The 21,066-nt window shown below is 36.9% G+C and overlaps 3 protein-coding genes and 1 non-coding gene across 4 annotated transcripts in view; 3 read left to right on the top strand and 1 right to left on the bottom strand.

The window, feature by feature from the left end:
- Positions 1–13,381, bottom strand: part of LOC105396606 (myotubularin-related protein 5) — an 88,491-nt gene extending 75,110 nt beyond the window's left edge. Inside the window, exons 1-3 of the mRNA XM_048625328.1 lie at positions 12,883–13,381; positions 9,098–9,183; positions 7,500–7,655 (exon numbers count right to left, since the gene is read on the bottom strand). Coding sequence (XP_048481285.1) covers positions 7,500–7,655; positions 9,098–9,183; positions 12,883–12,937 — 297 coding nt within the window. The 5' untranslated portion in view covers positions 12,938–13,381. The remainder of the gene's footprint in view (positions 1–7,499; positions 7,656–9,097; positions 9,184–12,882) is intronic.
- Positions 13,382–13,692: 311 nt separating this feature from the next.
- LOC105394855 (DNA excision repair protein ERCC-6) lies at positions 13,693–16,836 on the top strand. Its single transcript, XM_011566778.3, has one exon. The coding sequence runs from the start codon at positions 13,843–13,845 to the stop codon at positions 16,738–16,740; it is 2,898 nt and encodes a 965-aa protein (XP_011565080.3). The 5' UTR covers positions 13,693–13,842; the 3' UTR covers positions 16,741–16,836.
- Positions 16,837–17,192: 356 nt separating this feature from the next.
- Positions 17,193–20,562, top strand: LOC105392985 (putative Ras-related protein Rab-33). The gene is made up of 5 exons (XM_011564678.3): positions 17,193–17,494; positions 17,585–17,704; positions 17,903–18,052; positions 18,379–18,492; positions 19,181–20,562. The coding sequence occupies exons 1-5, from the start codon at positions 17,294–17,296 to the stop codon at positions 19,268–19,270; spliced, it is 675 nt and encodes a 224-aa protein (XP_011562980.3). The 5' UTR covers positions 17,193–17,293; the 3' UTR covers positions 19,271–20,562.
- Positions 20,563–20,626: 64 nt separating this feature from the next.
- Positions 20,627–20,698, top strand: Trnaw-cca. The gene has a single exon. It is a non-coding gene; the product is annotated as a tRNA-Trp (tRNA).
- Positions 20,699–21,066: the final 368 nt, after the last annotated feature.

The raw sequence follows: 21,066 nt of genomic DNA, 5'->3' as shown, positions 1-21,066 counted from the left end.
TTATCTCTTTAAACAATGTTTTAGATAACTTGTCATCCTTTAAAAACATTGTAATTATCGGTGATATTAACATAGATATCGCGCCTGATAGTCTTACTTCCGACTCTAGCTCATACTTAAATCTATTGGCTTCGCACGGACTACTACCTACGCACACGTTCGTTACGAGAGATCAAAGTAAGTCATGTCTGGACCACTCGTTCTTAAAAACGAATGCCCCAGCGGTTACCTTGGTGCCCCAAACAACGCTTACTGATCATAAGGCCGTGCTTCTATTCCTAACTAATGAGCTAAAAAGATTCCATCCACCTAAGACACAAGTAAACTATAACTATAGTAAAATTTCCTCTGACCTAGAGCTCATAAACCTAGACTATATTTATGATTGCACTGATCCGAATCTATCTTTAAATTACCTAATAAAATGTGTTCAATCTGTAATTATAAACAATACCAAAGTGAAAAATATCCCTTGTCGTAAAAAAACCATTAAACCTTGGGTAACGCCCGGTCTATTGAGGTGCATAAGAAACCGGGATCGACTTCATTCTAAAGCCAATAAATCTCCTTCTGATCTTGTGGCTCAAGCAATATACAGAAGATATAGAAACTTTTGCAACTCTCTTCTAAAAAGAATTAGGATTCAATATGAAAAATCTTTGCTGGATAAAGCTGGGAATAATAATAAAAAGATTTGGAATGTTATTAAATCTGTAACCTCCACCGTTAAACCAAAAAACTGTTGTAATGAACTGCTCTCGCTGGCTCCCTCTCCCGACAAAGCTGTGGATCAAGTAAATCAGTACTTTAGTTATGTTGGGAAGACACTTGCAGATAAAATTCATAATGCGGATTTTAATGAACTCCATTATAAAACCAACAAAAATAGTCTACTCTCTTTTGGACTTATAGAAACTACCTATGATGAGTTAGAATCGTTGATCATTTCCTTAAAAAGTGTTTGCTCTGTGGGAGTGGACCAAATATCGAACATAATTATTAAACAAAATAAAACTACACTGATACCGCCACTCGTTCACATATTTAACCTTTGCCTCACACAGGGTATTTTTCCAACTATGCTCAAAAAATCAGTGATTATACCTATACATAAAGGAGGGATCAGGGACCGTGTGGAGAACTACAGGCCTATCTCTATACTTCCCTCTATCTCAAAATTATTAGAAAAAATTATAAATACTAGACTTACTAAATATTTAGAACATAATAAAATACTTTCAGACAATCAATTTGGTTTTCGTAATGGAAAATCAACTGATGATGCCGTCCTGACATTAACAAATTATGTCTCAAATAAACTTGACAAAAGAAAAAAGATAATTGGTATCTTCTTGGATTTAGCTAAAGCTTTCGACACGGTCTCTGTTCCCATCCTAATACTAAAACTTGAAAGTATTGGCATAAGAGGTGTACAGTTAGATCTTTTCAAGGACTACTTAACCGACAGGACTCAGACTGTTAAAATCGGATCTCATTTGAGTGGTGAGCTGCCTGCGGGCCAAGGTTTTGGAGTCCCACAAGGCAGTATTTTGGGCCCTACACTTTTCCTCATCTACATAAATGACCTCTGCTCTCTCAAACCTCCCCAAGGCACCATCATTACGTATGCTGACGACACTGCCCTCCTTTTCTCTGCCGATAAATGGGATGAGGTTTTTTCTGCTGCTCAAATGGGTCTTGATATGATCTCGAATTGGTTACAAAAGAACTTCTTAACATTAAATGCAGACAAAACAAAATTTTTAACATTTTCCATTCGCTCGAACACTCAACCAGATATGACATACTCCCTTACAGCTCACAGCTGTCAATCTTACAATTTGTCTGTAAATTGTAACTGCACATCATTACAGAGAACTTCATCTATCAAATATTTGGGCATAGTCATAGATCAACATCTTAACTTCAAACCACACATTAATTTATTATCCAGTAGAGTCCGTAAACTTATTTTTATTTTTAAAAACCTGAGAAATATTGCAGATCCTCATATTTTAAAAAGATTGTATTATTCCCTATGCCAATCACTTCTCACTTACTGCATAACATCTTGGGGTGGAGCACCGAAAACTAATCTCCTACCACTTGAAATTGCACAAAGAGCTGTCCTTAAGGTATGCACTTTTAAAAACTTTTTCTATTCCACGCAGCTACTTTACGGACACTGCCAAGTTCTTTCAGTTCGAAAACTTTTTATTCTTAATTTAATTTTAAAGCAACGCTCTTTAACGCCCTTTATTAAAAAACTCAACTCCAAAAGAAGAAATTACCAGGTATGTCAGCCCGATCACTCTAATACTTCTTTCGCTCATAGGTTTTTTCCTTTTCTTGGCCCCTATATTTACAATAAAATCAATAAAATTATTTCTATCCATAGTCTTCTTAAATCTAGCGCAAAAAAAACTATTGTAAATTATCTTTTAGACCTAACATATTCCCATACTGAATTAATACTAGAAGTCCAGCAGTGAGTAAGGTATTTTTATTATATTTATTTGTTATGAATTTTTATTTGTAAAGTACTTATTTAAGTAAGTAAATCATGTTTTTCTAAGTTATTTCTTGCCACTTGCATATTTCCAAATATTAATGTTTATAATTGTGTTAACAATATTACTTAAATTTAATATCCCCTGTTTTACCTCATGTTTTACAGTAATTTTAGCATAGTTTGCATGTTAGTATAGTAATATTAAGAATATAACATACCTAGTACCAATGCTTGTAATTACCAATAAGTGCCCTAATTGGAAGAGTCTGTCCTCTGAAATACAGAATTATATTCTAGTTCAGATGGCAATACTCAACACATCTGTACTTTGTAATTGGTTTAATAAATAAAATTATTAAATTATTAAACTATTATTTTACCATATTGTGCCGATTTTATGGCAAGTTTCTGCTTTTGTGTATGTCGTATTTCACCGCTCCGCCTAACACTAAGCGCCGACCCACTACTAGTTTCGTATTACTAGTCACGCGTACAGGTAGACGACAGGGAGCGAAGTTTAGCGACGGGGAGCGACGGGGAGCGAATCGTCGCGGGCGCAGGTCTCCACCACACCGGCACAGGGGGTCACTCTATATAACGGCCACGACTCTATCTCGTTGTATTAAACGTGCCAATTGCACGACAGCTCTCGTTTTTCGTCAGTATAGATAGAGTAACCCTCCAGGGGCGGAAGCGAATAATTTAATAACCCGTAAATAAAACTCTACCTACCTACTTTACTTGGAAAGGGCGGAAGTACACTTTTGGGAGTTTCTGTTTATAAGTTGTGGCATTATTTATGGACGCAATCTCTTGTTTCTTAGGAATTGTTTCGAAGATCAAAAAGGGGCAAACGTTTTATGTTTAATATTAGGTATATTTTCGGTGTATCGCAGTGTGGGTTTAAATTCTAATAAGTGGGATTAAGCTAAGATTAAGATAAGCTATATCGATTGGGTAAGAAAGGCTTTTGACGCTCTTCGAGTGGATCTACTCGCTCGGATCGTACCTATGTCCAGCAGGTAGGTAGTATCTGTTGGTGGATCATCATCATCATAATCATCATCAGCCTATAGCAGTCCACTGCTGGACGTAGGCCTCTCCCAAAGCACGCCACAAAGATCGCATCCACAGTGGCGTGGTTGATCATAATACAGTTTAATATTTTTTACTATTTAGTCCGCTGTAGTACTTACAAATACGTTAAAATACATGAAAATTTATGAAACAAAAGGCTAGTTGCCGTCATCTTTCAGGTGAAGTGTGTAAGCTACTAATTTAACAAAAAGACAAATTCTAATACTTTCAGTGCAAAATGCTGAAAAATCGAGCTGACCTAGAAAGATAAACAATGTAAGAAAGTATCCCAACAAACATTTTACCCTCAGTTACAGCTATTTTTATAACTTTAACCTGTATAACTGTGTTATAATTATCTCAGTTCTAACATAAAGCGATAAAGATGAGTTAAAAAACGAAATTAGTGTTAACAGCAGGTTTAAGTGTTAAAATGGTATTAGTCGAAGCAATTATAATTAAGATGTTATAGGTTTAAACTGTTTCTAGAACCTAAAGCTATACAAGAGTGCTCACTGACACTTGTTAACACTTATGGTTGTTAAGTGGTTTCCTTTAATACTTATATAAATCTTTAGGTGTCATATTGACTTTAGGCTGCAGGAATTGGTTACAAAAGAGATTTTGTCAAGAGTGCAGTAAGACAAGATTCTTACAGTGTTGGAAAACTCAACAATGCAGTTTTAATCTTTAAGGTTAACTTAACTTACGCTTATTGCGTTTGGCAAGTAGACTGTAAAAGTAACGGTGTTAAGCAAGACTGTGCGGATCGACTAAAACTGCATAATACCCTTGGCTAAGGGTATTATATTTCAAAAAGTGTAAAAGATGACTTAGGTGAGTCTATATGTCTTAAATGTAAGTTCGCCATTTGCATTGGCGACCTAACCTATAAATTGCTGGGATAAACAATATTTTGCTTTAAAATACTTACTTATTTATGTGAATTTTGTCATTTCAGTCATGCCAATCGATTTATGAAACTAATGGACATACAGTAAGGATACAAAAAAATACAAAATTGAGTCGTCTATTTTATATTTACTTATGTTTCATTTGAAATCCTTAATAAATTCGGAGCGCATTAAAATTGAGGTGGGAAATATGGTATACATTACAGTAAAATTACAATGGCATATTATTTTCAATTCACAAAACATGTTAAGTCAAGTTAATATATTATATTTACTTTTATTTAGTATTAATCAATACTGTCACTCTAATACTGTCGCGTATGATTGCTGTTGACACTATTATTTTCAAAGACATACATCTTGTATGGTAAAAGTGTATTCGAAAAACGGTAACATACTCACTTAACCCTTTTTTACCAAACAAATAAGAGTCAGGGAGTCAAATAACCATTCTACAACCACAACTATACCGGTAAAAGTTCTAGCTGAGAGTGATTAAACGCTCTTCAATAGTAACTTTAGCACTTCAATGACACCGTACTACAGGCTTTCTATAACTTAAACACTTCAATGACACCGTACTACAGGCTTTCTAAAGCCTTTACTCTCAAAATCGTGGGCCTCTTTCGTGGTTATAAGTGAGTTAGAGCACTCTCCTACACTCTTATACAGCTATGTCTTAACACTTTAATTTTCGAGTGGAACCATTATACAAGTTATATGAGAGTTTTTTTAACGCTACGATGTTAGTTGGGATGTCTGAAAAATTTACAAAGCCAAGTGCATAATGCCCAGTCTTTCGTGACTTTTTGTCCCTCTGGCTCTGGCTTAGATAGGCATGTACACCCTGTTATTTATTCACTATGATAAATGATAATCCAATGACAAAGTGGCAGCAATAGATTATAATCTCCATTTAGGGTTCGTGCAGCCGGTGGTGCAAGCCACCCTAAGTACAGTTTATGTTTAAACAAAAAGAGGAAAAAGAAAGAAAGCAGACATAATCAGTTGACGGACAAGAAAGAGCAGGTACGAGTATTCCATGCTCTACTGACTGCATAGTTATTGCCATAACAAGTGCCAAATGGAGAATGTCTATAGTCGTAGGTATTTGGAAAAATACGAACGGCTACCGTAGCACCACCGACAAATTAACAGCGTCGCTATCGTGTCAAACATCTGTCAGATCCGTAAAAGCTACGTCAGATTTTACAACGACGATTTTACGAGCAACGCTACTTAAGGATTGTGTATTGCTAATGTTCGGTGGTAGTAACCCACTGTTCGGAAGCTTTAGATTCTATAAGCGGTTCGGATATACAAAATGAACAGTATGGTCTTACTATAATGAAATGATTGGACATTTGTGGTATTTATTTTAATATTTCAAGCTATGTTGATTATTTATAGTTCGATTTATGGATCAAAGTCACGCTCCCTGATAGATTTTCAGAAGCCAATAATTGCTAGTCAGACGAAGAGACAAAAATAAGTGGATACATTTAAACAAGACAAACGTACGTTTAGTTATTGTTACTTGAAAAATCTGTACCACTACTTCCAATTTGAAACAGTCCGAAAACAATGAAAGAACTAAGAATGGAAAAATTATACAAAATACTTTATAAAGAACAATAACGCGTGCCCAGGATTTGAAGTAGCAAGTATTGATTGCTTCTGTACAAGACATTTATAGTGCACCGTGCATGAATGGGTTCACCGAACTGTACCTATAATATTTCACTACTATTTAATAAGATAACCATCTAAAACGGTCGACTGGCACGCTATTCGTAAGGAAAACATTTTTTTCGTAGACGTAAAAAAATACATATGAATTTGTTTGAAGAACTTTAAATATAACAGCCAGATTGTCGATAACCATTACACAGTATGTTTTGGTTCCTGTTGGTGTCATATTTAAGTGACAAAATAATTTGTAGAGACCACGTTTAACGGGTGTTTTGTCCAATTTAGTTCCTTGGCAGCGTTTATCATGTGTGTGCAGGTCTAAGTTTTGATGATAAGGCCGTAGAAAAGCTGCGTTCGTATTCAGATAGGTAAGCAATATTTGCATCGTAATTGCCATTGAAATATTCAACTACAGGTACTGAGTGAAAACCGATAAGCTTCTGATTAGAAAATAACCAATCTATCTAGTTGCAAGCTACCCAACATCTCGGAGGTTTATGCTATTTCTAGATCTTTAACGACTGGACCTAAACAGGAAAGACTGCATGTTGCACCTAGAATCCTAACAGCACTTGCTATACTTGAAATCATTATGAAGAATTCCGATATTATCGATAACTTTGTAATACGTATTCTTTTATCGCACCCATAATAATCAAAGCTCTGAAGAATACAATAAAAACATGATTGGTAAAGTAATCTACATTGATAAGGGCAATTAGACAATAGTTAACGTTAAGTAATATTATATCTCTGACAAGATAAAGAAGGTTGCATAAGATGATTAGAGCTGACGTATGCATATTAATATTAACATCAACAAATAGGTAACTTTTTAGTTACCAAAAAGTAAGTCGGAATACTGAAACGTATACAAAAAATGTATACAAAGGCGGGCTTATAGCCAAGAAGTTATTTCTTCCAACCGACCTTTGGTTCGGCGAGGCCGGCACGGATGCCGTCATCATCATGGGGCATGGTGTTTTGGTAGACGCCTACGTCCAGCTGTGGACTGCTATAGCTTAAAGCCTACTGTTTAGTGCGAGTGTTAAGTAGACGTACGTATGGCAGATTCAAAAGTTTTGCAAATGCTAAACAACAAGCCCAGCAATGTACGCCTACTTAACACTCGCACTAAACACTGTGTGAAGTAGGTTTTAGGCTATACCAGCCTACTGCTGGACGTAGGCCTCAACCATAGAGATTGGTTTAAGTAATAAGGCCGACTCTATGTTAGCTTAGCTTTAAGTATTTGTTTTCAAATGTTTGCTCTTGGTTAAAGAAGAAGGGGTTTGGAAGCTCACCTCGTCGGCGGGCTTGGTGGGCGTGATGGCGACGGTCTCGTTGAAGCAGAGGCACGCGCAGTAGTGCCGGTTGGCGTCCACGTCCGTCAGCACCGACACGTAGAACTTGGGCTCCTGCCGCTCCGACGACAGCGCCCATCCCTGCGGCTGGCAGAACTGCGGGGGAATGCGGAACTGTTAATCATTTTGCTGAACAGGAAAATCAAAATACGGCCAGGGGATTCTCGTATAACGACAGCGCCCATCCTTGCAGCTGGCAGAACCACTAAGCAGATACCTGCTTTGTGGGCAGAACTGAGGGGGAATGGGGAACTGTTAATCATTTGCTGGAGAAATGTGGATTGGGGATTCTCGTATGCAGAAAATTAGTGGCTTGGGTGGAGCCCCACAAACAATGGTCTAACATCGGTTTCCCAATGCTGGAAAGGTAGGTATTATAGGTTAGTTTGTTGTGGACACGTTAAGGCTAAGAAGAATAATAATTTGCATAGTTTAGTAACCAGAGGAGAATTGACTCCGAAATCCGGCTTAAGAAGTGGAGCTGGATTGGCCATACGCTGCGGAGATCCGAAGACCATCCACCCAAAATCGCCCTGACAAAGTGGCCTGCATCTTGCAAGCGAAAGAGGGGACGGCCAAAAACCACGTGGCGTCGCACTGTCGTGCAGGAAGCAGCCGCCGTCGGCATGAGCTGGCACGAAGTCGAAGGCGTGGCACAGGACCGGTCAGAGTGGAAATCTACACTTCGAGCCCTATGTCCCTGATTAGGGATCCCAGGACCTGATGATGATGATGATAGTTTAGTAAATGCGCTGTTGGCCGATATGTTCCAGTGAAGAGCCGGATCGGTAAGCGGAAAGTAGGGCTAACTGTAGGGTGAGTAGAGGGAGTTACTGCTAGGTGACACACTCTCAAAATCGCAAGTTCCTTACGACTCTGCCCGCTCGGCTCTACTCCTGGCCGTGTAACAGCATCTTCATATTGATTGCAGGCGATAACAATTGAGCACTTCGTAACCAGCTTTTGAGGCAAAAATCGGTTTAAACGTAACATACTTGAGCACGTAAATTTTTCATGCAAACCAGAGAATTATAAACAAACCTTCCGATTATTATAATAGTATGTTAATGAGGCCAAATACTGAGGAAAGGTATGGAAACCTGTTTATTTTCTTACAAGTTTAACGTAATTGGGGTCGCCTTGTGCTCATCTGGTGTTGATTTTCAACACTAACATTATAAAAGGCGAAAGTTTTTGTATCAGTGAGTACAATTCTTACTCTTCCAACATACTCCAACGGCTAGGATCACAGGATGATATCAGGGTGTCCCTGGTTGAAGTGCATCTCTGAAAGATCAACAAGTTGCCAATCTGAACCACTTTTATTCTGCGACTTTTTAACATCTTTCGGATGTGCACATTAATATGGGACACCCTGTCTTCTTCTCCTGTCTAGCCTTTTCCTTGTTTAGGGTCGGCTTTGTGCGCCATGTCACGCCATTTTACCCTTTCCTCTGTCATATCTTCATTCACACTCCACACACACAATCAAGGCACGTCTTTCTTTTTTTATACAATTATGTTGAAGCAAACATTACCCATTCTATGCCCTCGTGGAACGGAGTATCTTCCCAGTTGACCTCGGGGAACCGCTGGAGGATGACGCCGCTGCTCAGGCCTCCCCCTGGACAAGGAAATAACATTATTTACATACACTTATGTACTTAATATATATTATGTGTGAACTGGGTCCTCGGCCTGTCCGGACCGCTGCGTAGGTCCGTTGTCGACGTAGATAAACGTAACTGATATTTTGATCCGCCATAAATTCTGTGCCTGTGAATGGTAGAATACGATATCGATAACGGACCCGTGAATCGGGACCTGAGTATCGAGCATAGGATTCGATACTATTTTCGAATCTACACGAAGGGTCGCTTTTACCAAACGCTAAACGTATTTAAATCAAATTTTAAATACATTTTGTACTAACAGACAGACATTATGACAGGCTACTAAATACGTTTAGCGTTTGGTGAAATTCCACTTAACATGGAAAAAACAAATGCCACTTTTGGAACTAACAAATTTGCCCTACATTTTGACAGTGACATTTGACGATACGCAACGTAAACGGAGGTTTCGAATCCTGTGCTCGGGCAACTGAGTGCAGCGAGCACCGGATTCGATACTATTTTCGAATCTACACGAAGGGTCGCTTTTACCAAACGCTAAACGTATTTAAATCAAATTTTAAATACATTTTGTACTAACAGACAGACATTATGACAGGCTACTAAATACGTTTAGCGTTTGGTGAAATTCCACTTAACATGGAAAAAACAAATGCCACTTTTGGAACTAACAAATTTGCCCTACATTTTGACAGTGACATTTGACGATACGCAACGTAAACGGAGGTTTCGAATCCTGTGCTCGGGCAACTGAGTGCAGCGAGCACCGGATTCGATACTATTTTCAAATCTACACGAAGGGTCACTTTTACCAAACGCTAAACGTATTTAAATCAAATTTTAAATACATTTTGTACAAACTGACAGACGTATGACAGGCTACTAAAATACGTTTAGCGTTTGGTGAAATTCCACCTAACAAATGGAAATAAAAGGTCACTTTTGGAACTAACTTTGCCTTACATTTTGACAGTGACAGTTGACGATACGCAACGTAAACGGAGGTTTCGAATCCTGTGCTCGCGGCTCAAAACTGAAGTTAACCTCAAGCCTTTTTTATGTAGGTACATGGTATAATTTATAATTTTATCTCATAATTTTCAATAATCAACTTCCATGAATATAATGTAGACGGTACACACGTAATTAAGAATGTATGGGTAATGTAATCCCCATTTGAGCGTGTTCGCAGTAAACATAGCAACTACATAATTCATGGCAGATTTTTCATTGTTCATCTCAGAATATTCTTGTAGAGCCTCTTCATTAGGCACAGATAGATGCAGAAGTATTATTTCCACACTGCTACGGCGTAAAACATTGTCGTAAAATATCACGCTAGATAATTTCTCATTCTGAAGTGTGGCGGGTCCTGTTGTTATGCAAAACCGCTCTCTATTGCAGAAACCACAAAGGATGAGTTGCCAAGGACGTGGTCGCTCAGGGCGCTATAGTTAAACATATTCTACGAGAATAAATGCTGCACAGAAACGTAGGAGATATTTTATATGCTGCCGCTACACAGGTTCGTTATCGACGGAGATAAACGTCACTATATCGCGATTCACCATAAATACGGCGCTGTTTTTGGTGTTATTTGCATTCAATGATTTTAACGATGTCGATAACGAAACCATGTGTGTATAAAGTGTGTGACCTCTAAACATCATTCAGAAACCTGAATATGAAGGAACCAACATGAAGAAAGTTGTATCTTTTTTTTAATTATACTTGTCCGTAAAAAAATAGGCTTTTTCAGAAGCATTCTATTAGAGCATCGCACACGCCAGGTATGCCGCCAGGTTAGCCGCCAGTTTACAGACCATCTTGTCGCTGTTTTAATTCGCACCTATTTTCTTTCGAGAAGAACAAGATAGATTTATAAATAGATACGAATGTAACGTGACTTGATTCTAGTGGCTAGGTCAGGATTCTCAGGAGTCTAGATTTTCAAATAGTTGACTTCATTAGGTGGAGATTGCATAACTGCAAGGTCAACCAGCTGGCTCCCTCAAAGCAAAGGATAACCGGTCTATATTTCCATGCACCAATCTCTCTTTCGTAAACATGTGAAACTTAGAACTCAGCTGTAGTACCTACAAAGATTTATTTAGAATGAGATTCATACACTTATCATATGGATCTTAAAAACTTTATTAATGAGTTACAGTATGTCAGTATACATAGTGTGGGACAGCTAGTTAGTATGACTTTGAGGTAAGATTAGACTTTTACATGTACCCACTGGGGGCAAATGTCAAACAAGTCTTGTCCCCATAGACATCAAGCGATAACAGCGAAAACTGCACAAGTATATTGACTTCTTACATACCTAAAAATAGATTTTATACTTTCATTTGCAGGTTGTTAAATCTCCTAAGAAGTCTGGGTTCTTAGCTAAGGTGACAAACCTAAGTCTAGCTCTCTAGTGGTCCTCAATAATGTGTAATGAAGATAAACAAGGCCAGTCCAGATTTGGAGGTAGATCTGCAAGTAGATCTGTTTTCTTTGAATCTTAGTGGACCTACTTATCTCTCATTAGATTCATTTATACCTACATGAGTCTATTGCTAAAATATGTAATGTATTAAGAATGTACAATTTATATTATATGTATATAAGCTACAAAATCTCATTTATAAATAAAATAAATCAGAAGTGTTAAACAGTTATTGTGACTTCCTAACATGGCCCTAAGAATGCTATAACTGATTATGTTAGGTGACTACTAAACAGTATCACTTGCCTTCAAGAATGTGCCAATGAACTTTAATGTGACTCATTCCTTTAGTTATGAATTCATAATATGATGCAGTTGATTTTAATACTAACTTGAATAGTTATTTTATTATTATTATTATGCTGATATTCAAGTTGAATAGTTAGTATTAAAACCAACTGCATCATATTATGAATTCTCTTCAAGAATGTGCCAACATTGATATATAATTATAATCAATATTGATGGGTAATGGTAATTTAAGTATCTGAAATAATTTTAATGAGTGGATATGCATCCATAACATTATTTTTATATGAGACATGTTTTTCTCAATTCCTCATTGGGGTTATTTATCTTTAACACCCAACAGATAAATTGTGTTTCAGTGTGATGTGTGTGTAGGATTGGTGTGTCATAAATGTTAGTAAAAATGGATAAAACCCCTTTTTGATTGTCAACTCTGGCCAGTAGGATAGGAGGAGTTATCTTTGGGAAGTAGGAAGTGAGGGTAAAGAAGCATTATTTTAATTATCTTATATGACCAATTCAAGATTAATGTATAATTTTGGGATTTGCATTACAACCAAATATTACTTTATTACTACAAGCCCCTATTTTGTTTCAGAAAAAAAAACTTTAGTTTAAAATATTTAAGTATAAAAAGCTTAAGAATGCAGATGGAGATGACACTATTTGTAAAATATATGTTTATTTTTAAAAGAAATATGTGCCTCAACAACAAAACAATCAGACAGTGTACTTTTATATTAGACTTTTATTTAATTATTTATAATTTCCTTATTCATTAATACATGTTATCATAAATAACTACATAACAGACCCAAACATGTACAAAACCTACTAAACCCAGCAGTTGAAACTATGTTTTGATTCTGTTAGGATCAAGAGAGGAGTTTCTATAAGGTGTTCTATGTTTTTACAATCATGGTATGAATTAGATACTCACTCTCCTTCTCGTGGTCGAAGCCGACGACCACGAAGTAGTCCACGAGCCTGGACATGGCAATCCAGTAGCCCCACACACTCACAAACACACCATAATCAAATTACACATCACACACTCTACACACCCCACTGGCCACTGCATCATCCATCCTGGGTCAACACTGCATGTATTGCACTCCCGAATCACGCTCGCGTATGGAAAAAGTCGGGGGAAAGATGAACACAGTGAGTTAAACACCTTATCGACAGTCGTGAAGAAACCTATTACAAATACAAGACGAATTCAATTTATTGGAGGTTATGCACCTAAATGTCTCTGCTACGGAGCAGATTTCATAATAATAACTCGGCAAAAATCACGTTTACATACTAGACAGGATTATAGGAGTAACTAAGCGACGTTTAACATTAATTTATTACTTTTTGTTTCAGACTTGAGAAAAACAACATCCCCCGACTTTGGCGAAACGAAAACTGAAAAAAAAACTTTGTTTTTTTAATAATGGCAATGGCATAGGTTTGTTGTTGTATTCAGCCAATACAGATTTTTTAAAGTACGGGTGTTGTGTGGTCTTTTGAACTTTAGTTGTTTCATTGTTTGGTATCATGTGATGGGATTTCATTGCCCCATTGCCCCATGGCAATCCATGGAATAGCACGAAACAGTAAAAAAATTACAATTCTTATAGGAAAGTAATGAACGCACCCTTCCAAATTTTTACTCTGTGAACTCAATGTTTTGTCAAATCTGTCAATGTGTGGCTGTCAAATTTTGAAAATATTTTATTATTTATTCTATGGTGCAATTTCGTGCAAGATCGTGCATGGCATGGCTCATGTTTTGTTGTATTTATTTACTTTCTGTTTTCCAAAATTAGGTACAAACTACTTTAATTGCTATCAATGAGTGTAACTTTACGATAAATTAAATGTTTAAGCATTTGAATTCTTACCATTAACAATGGTTGACATAAACAAGTATTTAGAAACTCAGCTAGCTTTAGCAAAACAACGGTGTGAACTTAAAAATAACGATAAAGAGAAACTAGTTTCAAGCAAAAGCAAAGCTGCTGCTGATTTAATATCTAAGAAACAAGACAGGCAATCACACAAAAGTAACCCCAACAAAAATAGTGAGCCAGACTTTCAGATACCAAGCACATCCTCAGTAGTGAAGTCTGATGACGACAGTGACTACCAACCATCCGGCGACGATGAAGATGAAGTGCCACAGAAAACAGTGACTCCACATCCTCGTCCGAGACAAAGGCAAAATGTCAAAAAGATCCTTGATGATGGTGACAAAGCTGTATACAATGAGAGAATTAAAATCTGGAGAAATAACTTGAAAGCAGCATGTGCAGGCCAGTTCGAGGAGAGCTCATTAACAGCTGACATTCAGTACATCTGTGACGGAAACAAAGACCCCGAGGAAATACATGAGCTACAAAATGGCCTGTGCATCCCAACCTACATATGGAAACAGCTTTACAAGTATCAGAGAGTAGGTGTGAAGTGGTTATGGGAACTACACCAGATACAAGCAGGAGGGTTGCTTGGTGATGAGATGGGATTAGGGAAAACTGTTCAAATCATTGCATTCCTGGCTGGACTCTCTAAGACTGATGGTGGCGCCTGGGGTGGGCTGGGCCCGTCCATCATTGTAGCTCCAGCCACGGTCATCTACCAGTGGGTCTCTCACTTCCATTACTGGTGTCCACATCTGAGGGTGGCAGTTCTACACCATTCTGGCTCTCACGGAGGCAATCACCATAAATTAATCAGAGATATTCATGAATCTCATGGAATTTTGTTGATAACCTATGCTGGCATAGTCAAGTATAGCAAAGATCTGCTTTCACAAAGATGGCATTACATCATACTGGATGAAGGACACAAAATAAGGAACCCTGACACACAAGTGAGCAAGTTTGTGAAGAAGTTTCAGACTCCTCACAAATTGTTGATAACTGGATCTCCTATGCAAAATAGTTTGCAGGAGCTGTGGTCTCTCTTTGACTTCATGAGGCCAGGACTGCTTGGTACACATGCAGCTTTTATGGACCACTTTGCTTTGCCCATCACTCAGGGTGGGTATGCAAATGCTACAGAAATACAAGAGGCCACAGCTCTAGAAATTGCTATAGCATTAAAGAACATGATTACCCCTTACATGTTGAGGAGAACCAAAGCAGAGGTTCAGGAGCATATAAAGCTTCCAGAGAAAAGTGAGCAAGTGTTGTTTTGTGCCCTGAGCCAGGAACAGAGAGACCTATACATGGGATACCTGATGAGTGGAACAGTCAGGAGTATTCTAGACAAAGAAAGCAGATATGGTGACCCTCTCAGAGCCAGAATACTTGTAGCTTTATGTACATTAAGAAAGATATGCAACCACCCAGACCTCTACTTGTATGAAGCTCAAGAAGAATTAGAGGAAATTGATGAAGATAAATTTGGTTACTGGAAAAGATCTGGTAAAATGACTGTTGTGCATTCACTTTTGAAGATCTGGCAAAAACAAGGCCACAGAGCTCTAATATTCTCACAGTCTCGGGCAATGCTGTGTATACTAGAGCAATTCCTACAACAGCAAGATTACAAATATTTAAGAATGGATGGTACTGTCAGTGTTGGCCTTAGACAAAATATTATAAAAACTTTCAATGAAAATTCAGAATACTTAGTATTCCTGGCTACTACAAGAGTAGGAGGCCTTGGTGTTAACTTGACTGGTGCTGACAGGGTTATAATCTTTGACCCTGATTGGAACCCAGCTACTGACAGCCAGGCGAAAGAGAGAGCCTGGAGAATTGGCCAGCTAAGAAATGTTACAGTCTACAGGCTTATTTCTGCTGGCACCATTGAGGAAAAAATATATCAAAGACAAGTATTTAAACACTTACTCAGTAATAAGGTGTTAGTAGATCCCAATCAAAAGAATGTCCTAACAACAAGCACACTGCAGGGGCTATTTACACTTGAAGATTTAAACTGTGATGGAGATACAGAGACTTCTTCACTTTTTAAACATACTAAAGTTATTCTCGACAAAAAAACTAAAGATAAAAAGGAACAAAAAGACAGTGAATCCATGTCATATTCTCAAAAGAAGAAACTGGATGCAATGAGAAAAATGGCAAAGGCAATAAGTAAAAAGATTGCTGCAAATGTTAAAAATAAAAGCAATGATATAGATCCTAGAGAGGAATACAAGAAAAAGAGGGAATTGCAATTAAATCCACCAGTAATAGAAGAGCCTGAAGTAAACTTAGTTGATGATAAAGAAACTAATGTCCCATTTGACAAGGTCATCTCAGAAATAGATATCATAAATATGCATTCCAAGAAAGACTATGAGGAAAACTTAATAAATGAGGTATTGAAAGCTCAGGAACAAGCAAAAATCGATAGTGTACCTTCAACATCAACAGATGACGTTCAGCATGAAACAATTATAGATGATGTAATGGATATTGTAGATGATGAAAATGAAACAATTACTCAGCCAGACCCAAAACAAAGTTCTAAAACTGATATGATTAAAACTGGTGAAAAAGAAACAGATAGTAATAAAAAAGCTTCTAAAAGAAAAATAGAATCTCCTGAACCAGAAATAGATAACTTAGTAGCTGTAAAAAAAGTGAAGAAAAAGAAGCATAAACATGAGAAGAATGTTAAAAGCAGTGATGATGATTACGTTTTAAGTAAATTGTTTGCTAAATCAACAGTTAAGAATGCCTTACAGCATGATGTTGTAGTTGGACTTGCAGAAAAGGAGAAGAGATACCGAGTGAAAGAGGAGGCAACAAGAAAAGCAAGGGAAGCAGTTCGCGCTGTAAAATTTTCCTCCAAGTAAACCACCGAAGGAGTATTTTTGTTAATCAAGTATAATAATACATTTACTATAATTATCTTAAGGTTTATCTTTAATAAAAATATATTGCCTTATGGATTTTCTTGTTTATAATCACTGCCTTCCCTACTCTGTTATGTTTAGTTAGATATTGAGTTAGATGAGCATGATCTTTTTATTAAAACATCAAAATGTGGCATGGTATGGATGCCTGATGGGTTCTGTCCTGATCTTGTCGTTAGAAAAGTACTTATGTTCTTTGGTTCTGAACGTCTATCTGGGTCATAGTTCAGTTGTCTCCTTTTTTCCCATTTTAAACAATACATAAACCTGAAAATTGCATATTGTGTTAAAAATCGGGTACCAAATCTTTAATATTCTGAGATTTGGCTCAAAATTATGTTGAATATCACTCTGTGTTAATGTCAGCTGTCAAATATATCTTATGAACTGTTATTATACTCTTTGTTTAGTCGGCCGAACAACCAAAACAAATAAATTTGTAAAGATTTATGTATTCCCTTATCAATTTCTTTGTGTTCTTGATTAATTAACTATGGCTGATGCTCCCTCAAAAGTTATACCTGGGCTACAGCAACAGAAAGTGTTTAAAATCATTGTTTTGGGCGATTCCGGAGTTGGAAAAACTTGTCTGACTTACCGCTTTAGTGAGCGGCAGTTTTTAGATAAATCTGAGGCAACTATTGGCGTAGATTTCCGAGAGAGAACCGTTAAGATCAATAATGAAGACATTAAAGTGAGTAGGTGACTGGCCAACAAGCATTTGCTGCTTAAAATTTATTATATTACTGTGGTTCTTTTCTCACTGAAATATTCTTTTTTTCAGCTTCAGCTGTGGGATACTGCAGGTCAAGAGAGGTTCCGCCGGTCCATGGTCTCCTACTACTACAGGAACGTTCACGCCGTCGTCATCGTGTATGATGTCACTAAACCAGAAACCTTCCATGTAAGTGGTATAACCAACAGAGTTAAGTACTCCTACAATATCTCATCAACATCATCAGTAGCCTATAAAAGTCCACTGCTGGACATATGCCTCTTCCAAAACAAGCCACTGGATAGATTATTTACATTTACCTAATTGAATTTATGTTAAGGATTTTTTTTTTATTTAGTATTCATATAAAATTATATTTTTTTCCAGTCAATAGCAAGTTGGATCCAGGAGGTGGACCGTCACGGGCTGATGGGCACCCCGCGCGTGCTGGTCGGCAACAAGTGTGACTGCGGTACTCCCGAGTCAAGGCTGGCCACCGCATATGCTCAGAGATTGGCCGACAAATATGGCATGCCGGTAGGTACACTTATCATCATGTCACCTAATTTTAATTACTTATAGTTTATACACACTTACTTGCTTTTACCTGGAAGCTTTTTTGCTTTGGCATAGAGGTTTATGGATAGAAACTTAGTTCTGTTTTAATAGTTTGATTAAAACATTTTTTTTATATGTTCTTATAATAATTCTTATAGCATAAACTATGAACTGTTAAATATCTATTCTATGTATAAAGATGCAGTAGCAATCTATACTGAAAAACTGAATTCCTCCCAAGGAACCATTGATTTAATCAGAGTATTTCACTTATCATATAAATTTGTGTACCAATTAACTTTCAGTTGTTTGAAACATCGGCCCTGCTGGACTCCGAGTGCAACAATGTGGAGGCGATCTTCATGACCCTCGCTCACAAACTGTACTCCAAACAACCATTGAGGCTAATCACTGTAGAGGTTAGTTCCAACATTATTCATAATTTATTATTTTTCTTGAAATATTTTTCGTTTACAATGTTTTCCTATTCTCCAAACACACTATCGAATGTATACTATAGCATAAGATAGAAGTCATTAAGTACGAGAATATGCATATGCACAGTTTTTTATAAGAATATTAAATATAAAAATAATGAATTTCTTTCATCATCACCATCAGCTCAATATCATGCATTGCTGGACATAGGCCTCTCATTTCTCGTTCAGGTTTATAAAAGACCTGGACCTGGAGAGTGAGGTTTGACTGAGCAAGGGGAGTCAAAATAGATCTTTTAATAAATATAACTAGGTATACAGCTTCCACTATGTTATTGTATTTTTGACGTTTCCTTATGTCTGGTAAGTAAAGTTGGTTTTCCTTTGCAGTCATCATTCATAGTTATATGTATGGGATTTTGAATGTCAAAAAAACAATAATATAATGGGCAGAGTATAGTTCTCTCTTTAGGACACAACACTCTGCTCCTGTAGGTATTCACCTAATTAGTCTTCATCCAACCACCACTGGTTTCACTGCAAATGCCTTTTCATTGTCTCCATACTAGAACTTGTTTACCCCACTATTCATTGCTTCTTCGGCATTCATTGCCCACTGCCACTTCACCCTCTCACCTCACAAATACCACTGAACATATATCATTTCCAGGGCGAGCCGGGACACTCGCGAGTGAAGCTTCGACCGCAGAGGTCAGAGCTGGCCGCGCCCGCCGCCACCGACCACTGTCTGTGCAGCTAAGTCACGAAGCTCTTACACATGACATGATCTCTCCCATGTAGCGAGCGTAAGTCGAGTTGCACAGCGTCTTTGTCGACGTAGATATGTATAAATGATATTGAGATATTAAACTGGTAAGGTTTAATCTAGTGAAATAAAACACAATAGAATTTCTATTGTATTTACGCCGATATCGCGACCACTGGATGTAAATTGTTTATGCATGTTTCACCAATCACGTCGCAGAGTTTATGGTGTATCACGATATGGTGACGTATATTTACGTCGATAATGGTGCCGTGCAGCGGTGACTGGAGGAAATGTAGATAGCCCTGAAGAAACACGAATCAATATTTACACCAGGGCACCTAGAAATTATGTAGCCAAGTAGATATGTTATTCTTATTTACATTATTCCCAAATTATTTATTGAAATGTTTCTATATATTTTTATAATTACATAAACCAAAAGATACGTAGTTATGAAGTCTTTATTCAGCCAGTGCGATGTGTACCAGTGCGTTACTATCTAATCATTTAGTGGAATTGGGCAGTACATAGATAAATGAATGTCCTTCCCTAAACATTCCGGATAAGAATAATAGACCTACCATAAACAAGGATACATGAAAATGTTATCGAAAATGAGAAATGATACAAAATGGAAAATATTTTTTACCCATTGTACGAGTTACATTTTTGGTTATTAACTACGCCATTATGATTCGATGAATGGATAATTCTTATATGATCTCAATTATACTTAATTGCATTTATATTTTCCAAAATAATGAATTCCAATTTCTTAGCTCTCTACAGCTGGCTACATGTAATTCCATTAGATAGTAATCCAATAGTAGATATGTTTATTTAAATAAGTATGCTTTAAGAGTCTTTAGTCTTTAATAAAAAAAGTTAAGATACATTACAAAGTCCATGACTGTAAAATTTTAATTAAGTAATTGTTAATAATTTATATCTTTACTCAAAAATATACCTACTTATTGTTGCTGAAAAAAACTTGGAAAGTGTGATTATGCACAAAGGTTCTATTACAGAGATCTAACGCCCCCAAAATAAATAGTTGTAAATTAAGTATAAAAGGTAAATACCTACTAGTATAACTGTTGTATTGTGTAAAAAATATATTTATTTTGAATGTTATTTTCTATGGGCGAGTAGCCAATGCAGCCAAATTATGTAAAGAGTGAAATTGCCAATGTATAGTTAAGGTAATTTAAGATAAAACTTCTATGTTGTAAATAAAATGTATTAATCTTGTTTTAAATAAAATATCGATAACGTTAAAATAATCTTTGACTTCCGAATTTTGCAGTAGTAGTGAGTATGATTGTAAAATTCAGATGCTCTCTCACCGACTCCGTGGCGCAACGGTAGCGCGTCTGACTCCAGATCAGAAGGTTGCGTGTTCAAATCACGTCGGGGTCAAAATTTCTTTTTCTACCGTTTACTTTTTCTTTTATTTCTTCTGTTTACATAATTTTTTTATTATGAGGATGATGCTCTCCGACAGATTTCGGTCACGGAGAAAATAGATCCCATCAAAAACAATACTTAAAAAGAAAACCGAATCTCGTTACTCAGTTGTTCTACGGTAAAAAGCTGTGAAATCCATGTAATACCAAGTCTTATCGACGCACGCATGTCAATCTTAAAAATCTTTAAAGTTTTATATAAATATATTGACTCGGCCATCGCATGAAAACACGTGTTAATTAAATAATTTAGTGCGATGAACAAGTCAATATACATATTTATACAACATTAAAGATTTTTATGATTGAGATGCGTGCGTC

This window comes from Plutella xylostella, chromosome 14 (genome assembly GCF_932276165.1).
Source record: "Plutella xylostella chromosome 14, ilPluXylo3.1, whole genome shotgun sequence".
NCBI classification, from domain to species: Eukaryota; Metazoa; Arthropoda; class Insecta; order Lepidoptera; family Plutellidae; genus Plutella; species Plutella xylostella.
Note: the sequence above shows the minus strand (reverse complement) of the source record. Positions and strands in the feature narration are given on the sequence as shown.

Excerpts from the sequence above, each read along its gene's own strand:
- LOC105392985 (XM_011564678.3), top strand. The coding sequence starts at position 17,294 with ATGGCTGATGCTCCCTCAAAAGTTATACCTGGGCTACAGCAACAGAAA. Across the intron at positions 17,705-17,902 it reads CTAAACCAGAAACCTTCCAT|TCAATAGCAAGTTGGATCCA; the intron begins GTAAGTGGTATA and ends ATTTTTTTCCAG. Across the intron at positions 18,493-19,180 it reads TGAGGCTAATCACTGTAGAG|GGCGAGCCGGGACACTCGCG; the intron begins GTTAGTTCCAAC and ends TATCATTTCCAG.
- LOC105394855 (XM_011566778.3), top strand. The coding sequence starts at position 13,843 with ATGGTTGACATAAACAAGTATTTAGAAACTCAGCTAGCTTTAGCAAAA.